At 57.4% G+C, this 21,615-nt stretch overlaps 1 protein-coding gene across 5 annotated transcripts in view; it reads right to left on the bottom strand.

Moving 5' to 3' along the window:
* ITGB4 (integrin subunit beta 4) overlaps positions 1–21,615 on the bottom strand; it is a 28,568-nt gene that overhangs the window by 1,710 nt on the left and 5,243 nt on the right. For 2 of the 5 annotated variants that reach the window (XM_019745594.2, XM_074319411.1), the window contains exons 6-36: positions 21,311–21,407; positions 20,957–21,128; positions 19,696–19,959; positions 19,250–19,339; positions 18,835–18,957; positions 18,232–18,396; positions 17,996–18,072; positions 17,233–17,435; positions 15,499–15,602; positions 15,280–15,378; positions 14,974–15,103; positions 14,238–14,360; positions 14,043–14,149; positions 13,305–13,338; positions 12,936–13,127; positions 12,559–12,662; positions 12,196–12,254; positions 12,088–12,111; positions 10,981–11,129; positions 10,723–10,902; positions 9,878–10,026; positions 7,498–7,702; positions 6,569–6,726; positions 5,980–6,160; positions 5,710–5,847; positions 3,737–3,919; positions 3,516–3,647; positions 2,061–2,291; positions 1,179–1,409; positions 869–1,027; positions 287–436 (exon numbers count right to left, since the gene is read on the bottom strand). In XM_019745594.2, the coding sequence (XP_019601153.2) occupies positions 287–436; positions 869–1,027; positions 1,179–1,409; positions 2,061–2,291; positions 3,516–3,647; positions 3,737–3,919; positions 5,710–5,847; positions 5,980–6,160; positions 6,569–6,726; positions 7,498–7,702; positions 9,878–10,026; positions 10,723–10,902; positions 10,981–11,129; positions 12,088–12,111; positions 12,196–12,254; positions 12,559–12,662; positions 12,936–13,127; positions 13,305–13,338; positions 14,043–14,149; positions 14,238–14,360; positions 14,974–15,103; positions 15,280–15,378; positions 15,499–15,602; positions 17,233–17,435; positions 17,996–18,072; positions 18,232–18,396; positions 18,835–18,957; positions 19,250–19,339; positions 19,696–19,959; positions 20,957–21,128; positions 21,311–21,407 (4,413 nt within the window). The remainder of the gene's footprint in view (positions 1–286; positions 437–868; positions 1,028–1,178; positions 1,410–2,060; positions 2,292–3,515; positions 3,648–3,736; positions 3,920–5,709; positions 5,848–5,979; positions 6,161–6,568; positions 6,727–7,497; positions 7,703–9,877; positions 10,027–10,722; positions 10,903–10,980; positions 11,130–12,087; positions 12,112–12,195; positions 12,255–12,558; positions 12,663–12,935; positions 13,128–13,304; positions 13,339–14,042; positions 14,150–14,237; positions 14,361–14,973; positions 15,104–15,279; positions 15,379–15,498; positions 15,603–17,232; positions 17,436–17,995; positions 18,073–18,231; positions 18,397–18,834; positions 18,958–19,249; positions 19,340–19,695; positions 19,960–20,956; positions 21,129–21,310; positions 21,408–21,615) is intronic. The other 3 variants (XM_019745596.2, XM_019745595.2, XM_019745597.2) reach the window with 3 other exon arrangements.

Here is a 21,615-nt window from a genome sequence, read left to right as displayed (position 1 = left end):
CAGAGGCCCTGGGTTCCTAGGCCAGTGAGGCCTTGTTAGGCAAAATCCAGCAGCGGGAATGACCTGGACAGAGGCCCAGGAGATGGATGAGGACTCAGGAGAGAGAAGGCAATGCAGGGCAGGGGGGGCATGGAAGTGAGACCCTCCCAGAGAGGCCGGGTGGGGGGCATTAGTGTTCAAGGGACTTGGGTGGATTCTTCACACAGCTGGGTGCCCCTGCGTGCCACAAGTGGGGCCAGGCCTTGCTGGGTTGCATTCCTACAGCCTGCCTGCAGCTGTGTCTCACCGCCATTCAGCAGCTGGTACTCCACGCTGTAGCCTTGCAGCGCCTGCTCACACTGCGGCTCCTGCCAGCTCACTTTCAGAGATGTGGGCCCCAAGGCTGAGAACACCAGGCGGGTGGGTGTGTTGGGCACACCTGCAGCCAAGCGGGAGCCTGGAGAAAGGAGGGGCACAGTCAGCCCAAGTCAGGGGTCCCTGGGCAGGAGTCCTAGTTCTATGCCTGACCTCCCTCAGACGTCACATCTACACTGACTACCAGTGGAGCAGCTCACTCAACCTGCAACACCCTGGCCAGGCCACCCAGAACCCCCCGCACATCCTCAGAGTAGGTATGGGCCCTGCCTGTGCCAAGAGAGGGCAAGCACCATGAGTCAGCCAGTGCCCCACCCCTTCTCAGCTGGCCTGGCCCCTCCTGCCCCAACCCCAGCCCAACACCCCTGGAAAGGCAGAGGCTGCATTAGGCATCAGCGCTGATGTGGATGGAATGGAAGGGAAGGCGGTGGTCGTGGGCAGTGGCTGCGATGGGTGATAGATGACAGATGGAGCAGGACAGCTGTGGAGACACTTGATGGCCACCCTGTACTACCTGGGCCCCAGGAGGGCGCTGCTGGCTGCCCAGCCAGTATTATAGAGTCTCGTGAGTCTCTGGAGGGGGGAAACCCCTTCATCTGAGCCCGACTCCAGGACCCCAGGGCCCAGGACAGCGGAAGCCTGCTCCTCCCGTCTTCCCAGATGGGAGGGAGGCCTAGGGTGGGACAAAATAGGAATTGAGGGAGCAGGAAATGTGTGTGTTGGGAGGCTGGGCAGGGGGGACGGCAGGCCAGCAGCCCGAGCCTCCAGGAGCTGGAAGAGAGGAAAGGTCAGCGGGAGAGGCAGAGTGGGCAGTGGGTACTCACTGTGGGAGGAGAGGGAGGTGAGAGTGGAGTAGTCCCTGGGCAGCGTGCCCGAGTGTTCTGTGCGGGTCAGCGAGTGGTAGTCCCGTGTGAGGGTGGAGGACGTGCTCAGCACTCGGTGGGCCAGGTGCGGGCTCAGGTGGGTGCCATAGGCTGCGTTGGCTGTGGTCATCCTGTGTAGGGAGTTGGCGCTGCCCGGGAAAGCAAAGTCCATCCGCCCGTTTACCAAGTGCTCTGTAGGGGAGAGCAGGGTTACCTGGACAGGCCAGTACCAGACCTGGAGCCCCTCGGGGCGGGCAAGCTGTGGCCCTGGGAATTCTGGGATTTCCTACCCTCTAGGGGCTGTGGCATAAATGCAACCAGCCTCCCTCAGCCCACCAGAGACAGGCCCAACGCCCCTAGAGGAGTCCAAGGGGCCACACAGGCCTCTGCAGCTCACATCCTCTGGCCTGGCAGCCACTATGTACAGTTCAAATACCTCTCACCCCAGCTGGAGACTCACTGCTCTTGCAGTCAGTCCTGCCTTTGGGAGAGCCCAATTGCCTGCCCTCAGGTCCCCTGAGGCCTTTGAGGGGTCTCCTTGGGTAGCAGGGCCTGCCAGCTAGACACAACAGACTCACGAAGTTGTATGTGCCCAGCCGGGCAGGCATCATAATGGAGGTTACTGCCCCCAGGGGCAGCCCTGCTTTGGGGAGAGATCAATCGCCTGCCCTAGAGGTCCCTTGGCTCCGGTGGTCTGCCTCCGCACCACTGTGCGTCCTCTGGCCAGGCAGGGGGCCTTAATGAGCAGCCTGGTCACAGTGAGCTCAGGCTGGGACCCTGGGGCAGCAAACGAGTGAGCCTAGGTGGGTGCGGGGTCAGGGCGCGCCGGTCTGGGCCGGTCACCTCCGGGGGGCCCGGGCGTAGCACCGCGGGCCAGGTCGCCTCCCTCCCCCACTGCTACCCCCGCGCCCCCGTCAGCGCTGTCCTCCGGGGGCCCGCGGGTCGGCTCGGTGGCATCGGAGGAGCGCCCGCTGCTGGCCGACAGGCGCGGGATGAGCTCCGGGGGCAGCCGCCACGTGATGCGCCGTAGGTCCAGCTCCTCCCCCAAAAGAGGCTCGAACTTCCAGCCGCTGCCTTGGGAACAACGAAGGGCGCATTGGCACCGCCGGTGGCTGCGGGCGGCTGCGGGCGGGGCCCGGCGGGGCGGAGGCCGGCGGCACCACGACGTGAGCCGTCCTTGGGCTGAGATCCAGGTGTGGGGGGCGGAAAGGGGTGCACTGCAGGGACGGGGCACCCGGCGACAGGCGAGACCCTCAGCCTGCGCGCAGAAGAGCCCCCCAGTTGAGCCAGTGCAGCCTGAAGGACAGCTGGTGAGGAAAGACTCCTGGAGCAGCCAGGAGACCAGGTGTAGCCCTGGCTCTATCACCAGCTGTGAGGGCTCCCTGCTCTGAGCCTCAGTTTCCCGTCTGTGTAATGGAGAAAGTGAGCTCTCCCGTGCCTGCCGCCCAGGGACAGTTCCAGAAGCCAGAGTGCATCACAGGTGATGTGCATAGCAGCTGAGCTGGGGCACCTGAGTCATACCAGCCGCTCTTTACCTCAGACCCTCAAACTCCTCAAGACCCTTGGACTTGGGTTCCTTAAGCCCAAGCTCAGCCCTGTGAGGGCAGGTGTGTGTTCACCATGGCCTAAGGCATAGACGAGGATGGAAAAAAAAAAACACAGAACCCGGAAGATTTTTCACTCGTGGCATTGTGTGACTGGCATCCATTTTACAGATCAGAAAACAGGCAGAGCCAGTGAGCAATTCCTCTGAATTCCCACAGTGGAGCTAACACTGAGTAGCTGGGAGTCCCATGCAAGCACTCTTTGCAGGGAGGGGGCCTGGAGCGGCAGAGTCGCCTCATGCCCGGAGTCTCGGAGGCAGGAGGAACGGCCAGTGGCTGCTCGGGGGCTCCTGGGCCATGCCTGCCTCCTCCCTCGTAGCCCTGCCCCTGGGAGGCAGCCTGAGGATCCTGACCCCAGGGCACAGCTGCTGAGCCATCCGGTCAAAGGCTGTCTCCACATGGCTCATGGACATGAGCCTGTGCACGCGTGCACGAACCTGTGAGCCATATGCCCCCAGCACATGTCTGTCTCCCTGTCCTCATGCACAGATATGCCCATGATTGCATGTGTGCCTTGTAGGCTTTGTTCCCTGTGTATCCAGAACCAGCACAGTGTCTGGGGCTGGGAGGGGACTTTTAGTCTTTACCTTCATGCCCAGTGGTCACTGGCCCCTTTGTTCTCTCTGGACACCAGTGACAGCCCCCTCCCTACCCAGGACCCACACCTGCCTCTTGGGGATCCAAACCCACTCACCTGTGTCGTCAGAGACGCTAGGCCTCTGGCTGCCAGCTGGGGAGCGCAGAACGTCATCACTGTACATGAGGAAGCTTTCGTAGTCTCCCCCACTCTGGGCGTCCACAATGGGGATGTCCGGGATGATGGGGACTGCAGGGGTGGGCGGGGGTGAGCCAGGGCCCCAGCCTCATCCTCCTGTCCTCCCTGTCTGCCCCGAGCCTCCCCCGCCCACCACTCACTGGACATGGGCCGCTTGGGCTGGGTGGCCAGGTTGATGATGGCCTCCCTCTCGGGCCCCCAGCCTGCCCCGTTGCGCGCCTTCACTGTGTAGCGGTACGGCTGGGACTCCCGCAGGTTCTCAATGAGCAGCATTCGCCTCTTGGGGCCATCCACCAGCACCTTCTTCATGTGCCCGATGGGTCCTGGGGCAAAGAGAGTGCTTCAGAGCAGTGATCCAGGTTCTGGCCTGGTCCCAGCCCTGCCTCCAACTTAGGACTGCCGCTCAGCCCCTGAATGGCACCTAGGGGGGTCGGGGGAGCAAGGCAGGGAGTGAGCAGCTATTGAAATCCTGCGGCCTGCCAAGCCCTGAGAACCTGGGCGTGACTGGTGAAGAGAAGTGTCACCAACTCTCCAAAGGGCTCATTGCTAAGTTAAGTGGCAGAGCCAGGACTAGACTCAGTGTCACCTCTACTGATTGGTAAATGGTCCTGTGTCTAAGATCCTCTGGGAGAGGCTTGCTCCAGTGGCGAGGGCACTCTCGTGGCCTATGCTTCACTGTCCACAACCAAACTCAGATGTTCTGTTGAGAAAGTGAAGGTGGAGACATGAGAACACCCATCTAGCTGTCCTGTGGTCACATGGCAAAGCACAGGGGAGCTGTATTTCAGGAAAGGCCGAGGCTTGTGAGCGCTAAGGGTGTCAGGGCAGAGTGGAGGTGATGCAGGAGGGCCACTGGGTCACATTAGCAAAGAGTGAAGGCCAAGCAGCTCTTTTCCACTCACACCTAGGAGGGTGGACACACAGCCCTGGGAGGAAGGAGGAAGATACCCCCAGCTGCTCTGAGCGGTTTACAGTCCCTAGGCCCAGATATGATGAGATGGGCTTTGCCATATTGAAAGACTCCTAGGAGACCAGGAAATGTCCCAGTTTCCAAAGAGATCCAAAGGAGGGTTCTGGAAAATGACACCTGATAAGCTTGATGTCCACCCCCCAAAAACGACTGTGCTCAAAAGAATTGGTGATGGAGGTCTGTCAGCCTGGGGGGGGTGGTCTCTTACTGCGAGATGGGGGCTGCCTTTAGCCTGCCCCCTACCATCTCTGTGATCTAGTGGGAGAAGGGAAGAGGACACCACAGTGTTGCTGCCCTCGGGCCAGGAAAGCTGAAGTCACGGTTCAAACCATCAGGGATAAACTTTCATCGGGATATGTGTCACTCCTGGGATTAAAGGTAGGGTCACAGATGTCCCAATAGTGGCCCATGCATAGACCAGATGATGTAAAGTCGGAATGAGCCAAGGACGTGATGTAGCCGCTGAGAATGTTGTGCTTGCTTTGCCTGGCTAGTAAAAAGCCCTCTGCCCTGCTGGACCACCTGGGGGTGCTGAGCCTGACCCGCTTAGGGGCCATAGGTTGTATGAGGGTGGTGAGCTCTCCATCCTGGGACTAAGCAAGCAGAGGTGAGGGTGCGAGGAGGAGGTTCCTGCACCAGGTAAGAAGGGACCAACTTCCTCCCAATACTTTCTCATCTTGACAATTGGCAGGGGCCACCTACCCTGCCCTCCCTTCCAGGACTGGGGAGAAATAACAATTCTGCCAGGTGCTCTGGTCTAAGGCTGCCGGAGAAAACATGGCATGAAATGTACTAAAAAAAAGTGTTTATCTGAAATTCAGAGTGTCCTCTGCTTTGGTTAAATTGGCAACTCTACTCTGGCTCTAAGAGAACAGTGTAACAATGAGCCACTCTGGTTACCTGTATGGGAAGGTGCCCCATTGCATATGTGACCCCAATGCACATGCATAACCTCAGGCCTTCCAGCAGCACGGGCCCTGGAAGCCCGGCCTTGGAACGCAACCTGGCCCTAACCGGCCCACGAGCCTAACGATGCCTCAGGCAACCAGACGTGTGGGGCTCATCCCCTGACCAGGACAATGTGGCCTCCCTCCCCTTCCAGGCCGCTGTCCCGGGGGCAGAGGGAGGGATGCAGGTTCTTACGGTTGTCCTCATTGACCAGGCCGTAGCAGACCTCATAGGCTGTGATCTCGCCATTGGTCTCCGCTGGCTCAGCCCAGCTCACCTGGGTCACGGTGGAGGAGACAACGTTGAAAGCCAGACGCCCCGGCTCACTGGGTACTGGGGTGGGGGTGCAGGAAGAGAGCTGTCAGTGGCAGAGAGAGGGCAGAGTTCTGGGAGGTAGGGGGCAGGGCTAGGCACACTGGCATCAGGGTAGCTGGGAGACAGATGGGTGGTCGTGGGAGGCCTCACCTTCCTGGTGGGTGCGGCAGGTCACCAGGGAGCTGTAGGGGCCCTCGCCCTGTGCCCCGTAGGCGCACACCTTCATCTCATAGTCGCAATATGGGTACAGGTTGGTGAGCTCCACCGAGGGTACCTTGCTGTCAAGCAGGTGGGCTTCGGACTCAGAGTCACCCTGGATCCAGTACTTTACCTGCTCCCAGGGGAGGGACTGGTCAGCAGGGAGTGGGCAAACACCAGAGCTGTTTGTCCCTCCACTGACCTCCTGTCCTTATTGTCCCCTTTGCACAGATGAGACATGGAGGCTGCGAAGGGTTGAGTGACCAGCCAGGTTCACACAGCAGGGGTGGGGCACAGTGAGGGGCACAGGGGAGTTTCCTGGGTGGAGGGAGGGGTCACATTCCAGGAAGGAGGGCAAACGTTTGAAAACTCCCCTCTGAAAATTCCCCCAGGACAGATGGGGGTTCCCCTGTCCACTCCTGCTCAGCCCACTGGGGCCAAGTATGCCTGCTCTCCCTCAGGGCCCTCTGGCCTCGAAAGGCCACCTTCCCAGTGGGTGCCAGGCCTCACCATCCAGTGCCTTTATCACCCCCGACCTTACCCTGTACCCTGTCGGTTTGCCAGGAGGGGGCAGCCAGTTGAATTGGATCTTCCGGGAGCCTGCAGCCTTGGCATTGGGGTTCTGTGGGGCACTCAGGTCACCGTGAGCGTGTGGGATTGGTGACAGGGTTTGGCCTGTGAAGTTCTTGTCCAACTCATCTGTAGTGGGTCAAGTCAGGGTAGGACAGCCAGCTCAGAGAACCCCTCTTTTGAGGGGGGCAGGAACCCATCCTGACCACCAGGGGGTGCCAGAGACCGAGTTAAACACGCAAGACTCCATCCTTCCTCAGCACTCAACAGACACCTCGGAGCTGGTGGCCTCCACTGGTGCTCCATCCTGCCAAGCTTGGTAGAGGGCCCAGGAGGGTCTCTGGAGGAATGAGGAGGTGGTCTGCCCCCTTTCTGTCTTGGCATGTTCCACATGAGGACATTTGCTCCACCCCCCAGCTTCCTCTCTCCTCTCCCATTTCCCCTGCAAGTCTCCTCTGGGGGTGGGCTCACAGACACCGCCACACTGGGGACTAAGGACCCATAAGAACTAACTGTTTCACCCCTTCCGGAAACACCTGCATTTTAGTTGAAACTGAGGCTGAAGTCAAAGGGCGAAGGCCTAATGGTGGGATTCACGGCACCCTCAGCGTGGCCACAGTATGACCCCAGCCTCTCTGGTTGAAAGTACGGGTGTCAGATAAAATGTAGGACACCTAGTTAAACTGGAATTTCAAATAAACAACAAATACGTTGTAAAGGATAAGTATATCCCAAATATTGCACGGGACAGACTTATCGTGCAAATGTGTTTGTTGTTTATCTGAAATTAAAATTGAACTGAGCGTTCTGTATTTTTACTTGCTGAGACTGGCAGCCTTCTTTGAGAAGGCCCCAGCCCTCCCTCCCCACCTGCTTAAACTGACTCCACGCTCTGCCCACCTCGGTCCCCGATGATGACAGTGGCCGAGTGGGGCTGGCCCAGGCGCGCCCCGAACTTGGGGTTGCTGAGTTGGATGTGGAAGCGGCGGGTCTGGCGGCCTCGCAGGAGAGAGTCCATCTCCTGCAGCTCGAGGAGCTTCACCTGTAGCTCCTTCCAGGTCTCCCCAGGCTGGAACAGCAGCTCGCCCTCCGCAGGGATGTAGTCCTGGGAGTGGGCAGGGGTCAGACCAGGCCTGGGAAATGAGTCACGGCCACACGCTCCACCCAACCTCAGGGACCCTGCAGAGCCCATCACACACAGACTGGCCCATGTGGACACAAAATGGTTCAAGTTTATACAGCACCTCCTGTGTGTCACTTTACAAATGTAATCCTCCCAGCAACGTGAGGCAGAGCTATTACTGGCCCCATTTTATAGAGGAGGAACTGAGGCACACAGAGGTGAAGAAACTTGCCCAAGTTCACACAGGTAGTTGTGGTGGAGCCGGGATTTGAACCAAGGCTCAGAGAGAGATGGGTGCACGGCAGATCTGGAGAGTCTCACACAGGCAGGTTCTCATTCTGGGGGAGCTGGGATTTGCAGGCCCCTCTGGGAGCCGGAGGAGCTGTCTGTCCCCCACCCTATGGCTCTGAAGTCTAGGATCCAGCCAGGTCCAGGTCCTGCCTCCTGGGTGAGGCACTTCCATCAGCTCCAGCTTTCTACTTTCAATGCCCCAGAGCTTTCCTGAGTGTCCCGGGATGAGAGTGTCTGTGTGTACCTGTGTGCAGTGGATCAACTGAAACGTGGGGGTGTGTGTAGGAAATCCTTCTCTCACACATAGCCACTAGGTGGCGCTCCAAACTAACATTTCAATTCCGGGCACAGCTAGTTAGGCCTGCAGTTAACACCGCGCAAATTCAAATGCTACAAAACCCAGAAAGTGAGACAACAAGTGTGAGAAAAACAGCCATGGGGGTGGGGCGGGGGGCGGGGGGCGCTTCAAAAATGTCAAAGTCATAAAAGACAAAGCCAAGGAATTTTTCTAGATGAAAGGAGACTAAAGACATGACAGCAAAACGCAACGCCTGATCTTTGGCTCCTGGATTGGGGGTAAAAAAGCTATCAAGGACATATCGGGACATGTGGGCATGGGGAGATCTGAATATGGACTAATTATTAGGTACTAGTACAATGTGAAGGTTCACTTTGGTGATTACGTTGTAGTTTTGTAGCCTGACCTTGTTAGCAGCTGCCTGTTGAAGTGTTTAGGGTGTACAGGAGTCTACAACTCTGAATAGTTCAGCAAACAGAACTAAATAAAACCCTCTCCCTTTCTCTCTACAGCCATAGATTTAGAGCTATAGATCTACAGATATATCTGTATCTAGATCATGCATGTGTACCTACATCCATACATAGAGAAAAGTCAAATATTAACAATCGGTGAAGCTACGTAAAGGGTAAATGGGTGCTAATTTGATTAGTTTCTCCATTTTTTAGTAGGTTTGAAGTTTCTCAAAATAAAAAGTTGGGAAATAATAAAAATATTTTTTAAACTGTTAAATACCACCAAAGCATCTTTATAAAAGCATAATAGGATAGCCAGACTCTCTCGTATAACAGGGCCCATTCAGTGAAATTTCTGGACATAAAATTCTTTGGAATTTTTATTGGGAGTATTGGAGCAGTAACGAGAACTGTTCATACCAGTATAAAGAAGACTCAGGTATGGCCAATTGCTGGGCCCATGCTTTCTTCTGTGTTTGCTGAAGGGGCCTGTGGGCTCGGTGAGACTAGACTTTATAACTTTTCGAGTGAATTTTTTATATGAATAGTTTTAGTCTTTAAATGTTGGTAATAAATTCAGAAAAACAGGCAAACAAACTTGTAAGCTGAACAAAGCACGTCCACCACTTGGATTTGGCTGCTCCCTGAGACAGGGCCAGTGATAAAGGGAACACCGGCCCAGGCAGACATCACCCTCTGCCCTGAAAGGCTGACTTTGAGCCTGGGCCCGGGAGGGCCTGCCAGGCAAACAGTGACAGCTGTTGGGGCATCTCCCTGGGCACATGGGGGCTGCGATCCCACCTCAAGAAGCCCAAAGCCCCCAGACTGGGGCAGATGGGAGAGTACAAGTCTCTATGAAGGGTTTGTTGGAAGGGGGACATGAGTGGTCTGGACATGTCTCTGGCCTCAGTCCCTGGCAGCAATGGGGTACCCAGGGTGTCACTGGCACTTTTGGTGAGCAAGACACCCCTGCCAAAGGGAGGGAGGCACAGGTGGACATGTCCTTGGGAGGCCAGCCAGGGCCGCCACCAGCATCCAGGACTCAGGCAGCAGCCATGTCCTGCTCCCACGGGGCCCCTGGGATGTGCCTCCAGCCCTATGCTGGAGCCTTACCCGGCTGCCCTTTGCGGTGTTGTCTTGCGTACGGTAGGAGACCTGGGACTTGCCGCTGTCCAGGATGCGTCGGACGACGGGAATGCGGGCTACTTGCTCCTCACCACTGACCAAGTATTCGGACTGCTCAAAGGACACTATCCCGCTGGCTGCAGGGGGCCCGGGCAACGGTCAGCGGGGTCCTAGCCTCCGTCCCTGCTCAACTCCCACCCTCCCTCCGGCCCAGTCCAGCCCAGACGCAGGAGTTGGCTTGTCACCCCCACCCCACCACTCCCTGGGCAGGGCAGACGAAAGGGATGGAAAAATTCTTCCAGAAAAAGTTGAGGGGCCTGGAATAGTGTCAGGGCAGAGAAAGGAGGCTAGTCAGGGGTACAACCCGAGAGGGGGCCCTGAGTCCCAGGAGCAGGTAGGGAGGGCAGCTGGGGTGTCCATGGTGCAACGCCTTGCCCACCCTCTAGATAGGTTCAGGCAAAATGAACCCCCAGTTCCTTCCTGCTCTGATTGTCCTGGCACCCTAGGGAGGGCCGTTCAATCCCCTCAGTTCCATGGCCATGAGGGTGAGCTCAGGGAAGGATGTGGGTTGGCTCCAGAAGGACCTGGCACCCTGTGATTATAACAGAAGCTGCCACATGGAGTCCTTGGCACCAGGCAGTGTGCAGAGCTGTACAGCCACATACGCCTCACAAGAGCCTGATACGCATTTTACAGATGGAGAAACCAAGGCTCAGAGAGGTTAAGTGACCTGCCTAGGCCACACAGTCAGGCCCCACTTCCTCTTGGATCCCGGGAGGAACGAGGGGCCCCAGAGCCCCTTTTGTGCCCCCTGCTCCGCCACCCTGACTGACCTTGCTCCTTAATGATGGTGATGTTTACCAGGCGGCGGCCAAGGGTGGCAGTGCCCATGGGCACATCGATGGCCTCTACCAGCAGCTGCTTCTCATCGTCATCCTCAGGCCGGATAAAGAGGGGCACCCGCACGTCCACCAGCTCCACGCCCTCCTGGAACTCCACCATGCCCCGGGCGTCTGGGTGGGTATTGGGAGGCGGTCAGACGTGGGGCATTGGCCACACTGGGGTGCCACGCGGGGAGCCTGCCCACCTACCTTGGTCCGAAATGAGGGTATAGTAGCCGGGGGCCACCTTGAGCTCATGGAAGGTCCCCTGTGCCACGTGCTTCTCTGTCAGCTTCAGCAAGGGCTGCTTGGCCGAGCGTGGTGCCATCAGCACCGTGTCCACGATGGTGTGGTCCTGCCTGGGGTGGGGGTGGGGGGCACGGCAGGTGAGGAGGTGTTAGGCTGGCTAGGAGGCTGGCACTTGTCCCTGCCCACCTCCTGCCTGTCCTCTCCCCATCAAGGGACAAGATGCAGGGCAGTAAAAAGTGCATGGTCTTCAGAACCAGGCAGTCATGGAGGCCCATGCTGGTCCTACCACCTTACCCTGTGGCCTCAGGCAAACCCCTGCACCCCCCTGAGCCTCAGTGTCCTCATCTGTGAAATGGGGCTACCTTCACCCACCTTACCGAGAAGGGCTGGGGATGCAAGGAGTAGATGTAAGACAGCAAAGACTAAGGGTGTGGGTGCTGAACCAGATGGTCTGGGTTCAAATCCTGGCCCTATATCTTAGTCAGGTAACCTTGAACTTCACCTCTCTGAGCCTTGGCTTCCTCATTTATAAAATGGGAATAGCCATGGTACCTCCCTCACCGGGCTGATGAGAGGGGTGATAAGACAGCCACGCACATGAAGCCCTGAGAACAAGGCCTGGCCTATCGTCAGCCCTCTAGATGCCGTTCTCCATGGCTCCCACTGACAGTGGCGAGCTCAGTGAGAGCTGTACTCGTTATGGCATGGTTCTGTCCTCTGTGCACGGAGGCCCCACTCACTCTCCCCCTGACGGGCCAGGACTCAGGGTAGGAACTGAAAGCGGTGTGTGACCTGCTGGACCCTGGAGGAGGGATGGAGCCAGGCACAGGGTCACCCTGATCTTGGGTGGTCTGTTTGGGTCCCTGTGGTCTTCCTGTTTGTACAGGGGCTGGCTCATAGTGAGGGCTTCACATTACTGTTTCTTGAATGAAGGTCCTATACCCATAATAGACACATGTGGCCCTCCCTTCCCATGGTTTGGAGATGGGGCAGGAGGTGGTGGAGCAGGGGGCAGATGGGGCAGGTGGCTGAGGCTGGGGCTGTCCAACCTGTGTGTCTTCAACTCACTTTTTCCCGGCATTGGGCTGCTGCCTGTGGGCGCACAAAGAGGGGCCCATGAGCCAGATGGTCCCCTGGAGCAGCTCCCCCACCCAATCCCGGGCACCCAGGACCTACCGGAACTTAGTCTGCTGGAGCTTGTGTGCGCCTGTGATCTGTCTGTATACCTCGTTCAGCTGCCAGGCAAGGGAGGGCCATAAAACAGGGGCCCTGGGTGAGCCTCTACCCAGAGCCATCCAGGCCCAGAGGACCCCTCAGGGTTGGCTGGGGGCATGCCCATGGCCTCGTCCCCTTCAGGAAACATCACAGGGAACAGGTCCCAGGACGACTCCATGCCAGGCACATGTCCAAGGATGCGCCTCTTTCCTACCCGGAAAACCCAGGTTCCGCAGCTGCTTTCCCATTGCTTTCCCACCCGCCGGTATCACACCCGTGCCCAGAGATGCCAGCTGCCTGGAGAACGGCTTCTTTGGCCCTTACATTCTCCTCCACCTCCTGGCGCAGCTGGTCACATTCTCGAGTGTCAGGCTTCAGCAGGTTCTCGGTGCAAAGGCGGGCGAGGCGCAGGGACAGCCCATAGGGCACTAGAGGCAGGCAGGGATGGGGTGGTCAGCCCCCTGCACAGCGGTCACTATGGAAGTCCCCTCCAGGAGCCATGCTAGGATGGGGGACAAGCGGCTGGCTGGGGACCTGAGGCGTGTAGCCATCAGGTAAGACAGAAGGTGGCCAGACCTGTGCCTGCACCCAACACCCAGAGAAAAAAGGAACGGTGTGATCCCAGACCATGGAACAGCAGTGAGCACGCCCCAGGCCCCAAGGGCACTGCCAAGACCGCAGCGCCCAGCCCTGGCCCTCACCCAGCTCTGTGGGGTTGGTGCTGGCAGCGTGAGCGGCAAAGCCAGGCCGCTGCACGTTGTTGGTGATCTTCCAGCGGACCGTGTCACGCCCCTTGAGGTTCCCACTGCGCAGCATGGGCGTGTCCAGGTGGTCCGAGGCCATCAGGTTCTCCCGCAGCATGTAGTGGTCTTCCTTGAAGCCCACCATGTGACCTGCGGGACAGGGTTCTCAGCACGGGGCCCTCCCGAAGCCCTCCCAGCCACACCCCTTCAGGTGGGACCCCGGGACCTTGTGCCTCAATTCCAGACTCAGCCCTCACTTCCCCTCCACCCTAACTGGGGGAAAGAATGGTCAGAGCCTCACCACCTCTGCCAGTGCTGGGCCCATACCTCGGTTACAGCAAGGGAGCAGTGCCAGGCAGGCCTAGGAGCAAGAGGTGAGGATGAGGGCTGGGCCAGCCTCCCAGCCCAGGTAAGCCCCTCCAGTCACCACCCCCACCCACTCCAATGGTCCAGAGAAGCCACAGTGCCTCCCCCAGACACCAGGATATCCAGGCACTTGTAAGGATCCAGGTGTGGGGCACACAGGGTGGGTAAGAGGGTGATGGGGACGGAGTGTTCCCAAAATTTGTGCCGTGGGATGCATGGTCCTGCCAGATGCTTTGTAAAGGTTCTGTGATCAAACCCAGTTGAGAAGCACTGCATTCCCCATGCTCCTCTTATAGTTTCACTATGCATACAACTAGATCAAAGGCTCTGAGAAGTCCTGCAGAAGTCCGGAGATCAAATGTATTTGATCACAGACCTCTTTCTCTGCAACACATGCTAATATCCCTCAATGCTGGAGGTTACTACAGAGCGATGCTTCTGCCCATGCAATGCCACCCTCCATGCTTTCCTGTGTCTTTCCTTCCCTGTTGGCTCCCATGGCCCTCTGCGTGTGGTTCACGCCAGGCTAGGTGCTCCCAAGTAGCCAGCCGCTCGCTCATGGTTGGCAGAGGTGAGGGGCTGGGGTGGAGAAGGCACTAGAGCTGGGCAGAAGACGTGGGTTTGCCTGGCCTCTGCCACCTACGGGAACCCTGGTGGGGAGGTGGAGGACTGTAGTGGGGACTTTGGGGGAGCTGTCACCTTGCAGCAGGCACAGTACTTCCAGCAGAGCAGGAGCAGCAGCGCCAGGAGCAGCAGCAGGAAGATGAGCAGGGGGATGAGCCACCAGAAGGAGGCAGGAGGGCAGTCTAGGAGGGAAGAGGGAGAGCAGGAGGAAGGCCATGCCCACTCCCCCCCAGGGTCTGAGTGGGCACCCGCCGCTGGCCGCCAGCTCACCCTTCTTCCTGTGCACGAGGACGGTGCTGTTGGGCCCGGGTGCGCCGTCACCCTCCACGGTGTAGCTGTAGTTGCAGTCGTCATCCTCGTCCCGGAAGGAGCAGTACTCCACCACCTCCTCCGCTGAACCCACAGACAGTCAACAGGGCACCCACCCCACCCCGCAGCACCCCAGGGCCCGGTGAGGTGTCCCCTACTCTGGGGCCCACCCCACTCACTGCAGGACAGGGGGCACCTCCCTGGGGAAGAATGCAAGTCCCTTGACATAGGGGTGGGCCCTGCCGTGCCCTGCGCAGAAGTGTCAAAGGCTGCAAATCTGTGCCCCACACCCGCCCATCCTGAGCATCACTCAGGAGCTGGGCTTCTAGAAAATTGATCTGACCTAGAAGAGAGGAGGCTGTGTAGCCTCATGGCCTAAGTATGTGCCCCTTTCCTGTCCCTGCCCAGCTATGTCCCCTGCCCAAGCCTGGTGCCCCCACCCCAGACTCTTTGGTCCATCATCAGCTGTGCCCCCTGCCCAGGTCTGTGTGCCCCAGCCACACCATGTGCCCCCTGCCTGGATTCTGTGACCCCTCCCAGGTCTGGAACCTCTGTCTGGACTGCGTTACCTCAACTTGGATTACGAGCTGCCTGCCCTGCTCTATACCCCCTGCCCATGTGAGTGACACCCCTACCTTCCTGGATTCCCTCCTGCCTAGGCTCTCAGCACCCCTGGGCCTTGGCCCCTGATCCATACCTTTCTTAAGCTCATCAACCACCTTGACCTTGAAGCTGCACTCCTCGCATGTGCGCCCCTTCTTCTCACCAGTGCCCCAGGCCTGGCACTGCACGCAGGAGCGCAGGTCCTCACAGAGGCCCAGACGGACCTGGTGGGAGAGGAGGAGCAGACGGGCACTGTGCTGGGTGGGCCTCTGTCAGGCCCACTCCCCCAACCTCACACCTTTGTCCGTCTCGCTCCTGTGCCACGAGGCTCATTCCCTCCTGTCCACCTCGCCCCGTGCCCAGGGTTCCCCTGCCCACACCCCAGCCATCCTGGTCTCACCGCTGAGTAGTTGATCTCGCAGATAGTGTCCGTGTACAGGGACTGCTGGTCGCATTGGCAGCGGCCACACTTGCAGTGGCCACGCCCATTACAGATGCCCTAAAGCAAGAAGAAGAGCAAGTGAGCTAGCTGCACCCCCACCCCTGCCTGAGAAGGTAGGTGATCCTGACTGGGGCGCCCTCTGCCACCCCATACTGCCTGCCTCATGCCCAGACCTACCCCATTGCTGTCGATGCAGGTAGCATTGCTGAGAGGACAGTCACAGCTCAAGCCTGTCCAGCCAGGCTCACACACACACTGGCCCATGGAGCAGCGTCCCCGGTCTGCAGAGAGGAGGAGGGAAGGGGGCGGAGAGCTCATTCACACCTGCAGTCCAGGCTGCCCACCTGCCAGGGAGAGCCTGTGGGAGATGAGCCTTGGGAGCTAGGATGTCTCCAGCCAGGGACAGAGCCATCTCTTCCTCTATTTCGTGGAATTTCCTTCCCTCCATCTGCCCCCACTCCATCCCACCTTCTACTTTCCTCTCTGCAGCCAGAGTGACCATCTCAAAACACAAATCCAGTCATGTGGCGCCCCTGTTTAAGAACCACTAATGAGTCTTGGCCAATGTAATAAGGTAAGAAAAAGAAATAAAACATAGAAGTACTGGAAAGTAAGAATTGAAACTGTCATTATTTGCAAGTATCAAGAACATGTCACAAAATATCAAGAAAAATCTCCAGGTAAATTATTAGATTTCATAAGTGAGTTTAGCAAGGTGGCTGGATACAAAAGTTAACGTACAAATAGCTAGAAAATAAAATCAAAACCTCCAATGACTCCCTTTTGCACAAAGGATAAAATCCAATATTCATAGACTAGATTAAGTGTTGATTCACTATAGCCTACAGGCCAATCTACCTCGCTACCTGTTTTTGCAAAAGTTTTATTGGAACACAGCCACACTCACACTCATTTGTTTACATATTATCTATGCTGCTTTCTGCTACAATGCAGAGCTGAGTTGTGACAGAGACCACAAACCTGAAGTCATTTATTTCCTGGCCCTTTAAGAAAAAGTTTGAACTAGACTAGAATTGGACGCTTCTTGGACTGGAAGCCAAACCCCTCGTGCTCTGGCCTTGCCTCCTTCCCCAGCAAGCATCTCCCTCCCCTCCTCTCTTGAAGCCCTGCCTGTGCCAAATGTGTGCCTTTCTCCAGATGTACTGGCTTCTCCTTTTATTTCTCCGAGCACGCTTTAGGATGGATAGTTGAAAAGGAGAGACGTCAGACAAAAGCAAGAATGGACAAAAGGGTAGAAAAGCAGGGGCTCGACCCCCAGTGGCAAATAGGCAGTTGAGGCTTAATAAGCATTTGATGAGTGGATTTTCATTCATCCTCCTCCATTCAACCATCAATCCTTCCATGTGGCACCTGTCTGGGTCCTATGACTCCTGCCCAGCTCAGAAGCTTTGGCCGATATCGTGCCCATGGCTTGGGCCACACTGTGTTAGGCCTTGGGGGGCTACAGAGGACATGTAACTTCAGGCCATGCCTGCTAGAAATGTAGCATCTTCTGAGAGAGGAAAGATCGCCATGCCATATGCCACCAACCCCTGAGGGTGGAGCTGGGTGGGACCCACCCTAATGAGATAGGAGAGTGAAGAAGGGAGGTGGACACAGACTGGTGGACCTCAGGGAAGTCAGGGTCCTAAACACAAGCAGAATGTCACGCTGGCCTTGGGCATCAAGTTTATAGAGGGGGAAAGAGGTCCAGGTTGGGGCTGGAGTTGGAGGGGCATTCAGGGAGTCCAGAGGAGGGCTGGGTCTAAACTTGGGGATTCTGACTCACAGCCTGGCGATCCCAACCTGGGTCCTGACGGGAGACCAGTAGGGCAGGACAGGGGCTGGGCACCCAGGCCACCCTCACTATCCCGCACCCCTAGCACTGGCCGCCATGGCTGCTGAGCTCACCATTGCACAGGAACCCAGAGGTACGGGGACACTGGAAGTTGTCGTACTCGCAGAATTGACCCTCGTAGCGGCCTTCACCATAGCACACGCATTGCCCACACTGGCACTCGCCACGCCCCGAGCACGGCTTGTCCTCGCCCTCCCGCAGGCAGGGCTGTGTATCACTCAGCGAGCCGGTGGAGCAGTTGCAGTTTTTGCCACTCCTGAGGGAGAAACCACTTACTTCCCTACAGCCTGGGAGAAGGCTGGGGCTTTTACCATCTCATTTTACAGATGAGGAAACTGAGAGGCCCACGGTGGGTCCAAGTCATGCAGACAGCAGTGGCTGAGCTGACTCAAACCTCAGTCCCCTGGGATACCCTCCCATGTCGCGTCCTCATGACAGGCTTGTTCAGTATCTTGAAGTTCTAAAAGCCTTACTACCCTTCATTTATGAGCTCGTTTCTGATTAGGTTACATGTGCACACGGTTCAGAACAAGTCAAGGTACAAAAAGGATGGAGTGAAGAGTCAGTCTCCCTCCTGTGCCTGTCCCCCAACACCCAGTTCCCACGCCCTGACGGCCACCACTGTCCTGATTCATTATGTCTGTCCTGTGATAGTCTGTGTATCTGCATATTTCAAAGTGCTTTGAACTGGATCCACCTAACAACTGGACGTGCCCCTCTTCTAGCGCTTTCTGTGGCCCACCACCCACCCTCAGCCGGGCATCCAGGATGTGCCCAGGGTCAGCCCTGCTGCCCTCCTGGGCACTGCACACTCACCAGCCCTCATTGCATACACAGTGTCCACACATGAAGTCTCCATGGAAGTGGCAGTGAGGTGACTGCACTTCTTTTTGCTAAAACAAGAACATGGTAGGGTGTATGGGGGGCCGCTGCCCCTGCCTCTCAGGGCATCTTGCGAGGGACAGGTGGCCACAGGAGGCTCTGCTTCCCTTCTCAGGGCTTGGGTTGGGCGGCCCCGCTCTTCCCTCCCGCCCAGGGTGGCTGTGTCGTACCAGCTCACAGGAGCACACGTCACAGAGGATGCCCACATCCACCCTGAGGCCATCGGAGAAGGAAGGCTTCAGATGGATGTTGCCCTTCTTGTCGTCCTCTGGCAGCTGGCACACGTGCATCCCGTCCACGTCCTCGATGGCCCGCAGTTGGACTTGGTAGGTGCCCTGCGGAGACCCCCTGTCAGCCCAGGCTGGCCCGCCAGGCAACCAGGGGGCCGTTGTGCCTGAAGGCCCTTGACCGTCAAGCTTCCGGATGTGCCTGTTCCCTGACATCCGGCTCCCTGCCTGCCCTTCCTCAGGGCTGAAAGCGTCCTTCTTCCCGGCACAGTGACTTAATCACAACAATGACAGTAACAGCCTCCTTTGGCCCATTCACTCATCGGAGCAATGCTCTGAGCCCCATGTACATTAATCCTGCTGTGCAGCTGAGATTATGCACAAGCGAGGAAAGTGCCAGGCTCATCCAAGGGGCTGACCCAGACGCCTTCACATCCAGGCCTGTCTGACTCTGGAGGCCACACTCTTCACCTCTGTTCAGACAGATCCCCTCTCGCAGGGCGCTGTGCCTGCCCTCCCTGTGCCGGGGCCCCCATGGAGGCGTACCACTTCCCCTCTCCGGATGTGAAAGGACCCAGTCTTCGTCTTCTGGAACATCTTGGAGGTGACCTCTGTCCGCAGGCCGCGGGGGCTGTCCAGGGCCCGGATGTCCAGGTTGGAGCGAATGCGCTAAAGGAGGGCAGGTGATCAGTGCTCTGGGGGAGGCTGGGCTCATCCACTCTGGCCTGGCCTGGCTGTGCTCTACCCCCACCTGCAGGGAGGACTGGGGTGTGGGGGTCAATGTGGCGGAGCCCACAGGAGTGTGGGGCCAGGCCCAGGTGGGCTCCCCAGGGTCCCAGGGACCCTTCCTCACTGGGCTATCCTATTAGTCAACCCTGACTTGAGACATCCTTTGCCAGTTCGGTCTCATCTCCAGCCCTGCCCCGGAAGGACTCAGACTTGAGCCTGCACCGCCCCTCACATTGAACGCCTCCTGCAGCAGCTCCACGATGTTGGACGAATCCTCCTGCAGCACCCCCAGGGAGGACACAGGGAAATACGTGTGCAGCTTCTGCAGGAGAGAATGCCAGGCCCCAGGCTAAGCCTTGACGAGTATCATCTCGTTGCATCCAGACCACAGCTCTGAGGTTATCCCCACTTTGCAGATGGGGTCGCTAAGGCCTGGAACCTGTGGTGATGCCAGAGCCTGCCCTCTTAGCGTCACCTGGGTTGGCTGATGGACACATCGCCTCCCCTCCTCACCAGGGCACACCCTGGAGGTTTTGAGAGGAAGGGGGGAATGAAGAAGGGCGTAGGGAAGATGGGGGAAGGAGGGAAGGAAGGGGGGAAGGGTGTCTGAGAAGCTCCAAGGACCCCCCTCACCCGCCTTCCCTTCGCTCAGTGAGGCCCAGGCCACCCGCCACATACCTCGTAGTAGCTGTAGGAGTAGTTGGTGACAGCAAAGATGGGGATAATGTTGTGTTTGCCAAGCAGGCGCACCAGCGTGGGCACCGACGGGTAATCCTGTGCCTTGTACTGAGTGTAGGTGCCTGTGGCGTCCAGGTGGCACCTCTCGTCATTGCGATTCAAGATGCCGGCCAGCACGTTAGCACCGTCAGCCTCGTAGTGGAAAGCCGACTCAGTGGAGAACACCAGTAGGTGGGTGCTGTCAGGGCGCCAGCCGATGTCACCCTGGGGACAGTAAGGAGCGGATGCCTACCGAGCAGGCCGCCTGCTGACGACATTCACTGCAGTGTCATGTGGGCAGCGGAAGTGGGTCCCAACATGGGGCTCTGCTAGGCCACAGGGCAAACAGCATGCCACCATCATGAATGACGCACGTAACCGACAGCACGTGAGTGATGACAGTGAACACCGGAAACCAGTGATGGGCAACGGGAAATGGATGCAGCTCTGTGCACATGGTGGGCACCATGCAAGGTCTGAACCATCTGACTGTCCTCACAAGGTCTGAACCACCCTCGAGACTATTTTAACTGCACAGGAAAATGTATCCCATGTCACTTTAGAGCAAAAGGCCGTTAAATAAAGTAAGTACAGCAGTACATGGCAATTTGTTAGAAAATATATGGGGTGATTTTGAAAACTGTGTATTACAAAAGAGAAAATGCTTATGATAGCGTTAAGTGAAAACAAAAAAGCAAGTTTCAGACTCCAGCTACGTAAAATAAGGAAAAGGGAACAAAATATGCTGGTTGACTATCAGCGGGATATTATGCGCAATTTCTGTTCTTTGTTTTCCAAATTGTCTGTTATATGGGTATATTATTTTCAAAATGAAAAAATTGATATGTACATAAAAAGAAGTACCCTCTTCAGCTACCCAGCACAGTTGGAGACTGTGCAGCTTATGGGTTCTGGGAGACTGGCATTAATGGAGAGATTGGGTGGGAGGCTGGCCTCAGGACACTGAAGATTCCAGATGTGCAGGACTCATGTCGGCCTCGATGGCCGATGCAAAAGCAGGCTGTGACTGCTCGGGCTGAGGGACCGTGGCTCCTGGCACATCTAAACCCGGACTGTAATTGAGAGCCACCCAGAGTGTCGGAGCCTGTCTTAGCGGTGTGGGGGCCTCTGCCTGACCCCAGAGCAGGCCAGCGGGCGGCTCGTGCCCTTGTAGAGAAGCACAGCCCTCATGTAGACTGGGAGGTCCCTCCTTGGCACTCACCGTGCACACGGCCGTCTGTAGGATGGCATCAAAACCACCTTCGGGTGCATCCAGGTTGCCTGAGATCCGCTCTCCTTGCAGTTTCCTCCGGAACTCGTCAACATCGTCTGTCAGGCTGATGACATTCTTGAAGGAGAAGGGGGGTTCGCTGTTGGGCCAGGGCTCCTTTAGTCTGGGCAGAAGCGGGAAGGAAAGAGAGAGAGAGACTCAGGGGGAGAAGACCCCACATTCTCCCGTGCCCACCCTCTCTGGGAAGCCACCCCCTTGGCTCATTTCAGCCAAAAGACTTGGAAGTGCCTGGGTGGAGAGGAGGTGGGCCACATGGCCAGGACCCCTGCCCACTCCGTCACTCACTTCTCAGGCCTCATGTCTGTCTGAGGGACGCTGACTTTGTCCACAAACTTGCCAAATCCAATAGTATAGTCTCTGGTGAGATGGCTCAGGACCTCGGCTGGGTATCAACAGAAAAAAGAGGGAGCAGCTGAGCCCCAACATCCCCACATCAACACAGGGGATCAGGGCTGGCTTGGCAAGGAGGAAGAGGGGGGGAAATCCTATTGTCAACACCTTGCATGCTGGGTATCAATTCATGCTCACAACAGCCCTTGTCTCTATTTACAGATGAGGGAAATGGGACTTGGGGGAAGCCTTAGTCAGGC

This window comes from Rhinolophus sinicus, linkage group LG15 (genome assembly GCF_036562045.2).
Source record: "Rhinolophus sinicus isolate RSC01 linkage group LG15, ASM3656204v1, whole genome shotgun sequence".
In the NCBI taxonomy this organism is placed as follows: Eukaryota; Metazoa; Chordata; class Mammalia; order Chiroptera; family Rhinolophidae; genus Rhinolophus; species Rhinolophus sinicus.
The sequence above is the reverse complement of the archived record's forward strand: the minus strand, read 5'-3'. Positions and strand labels throughout refer to the sequence as shown.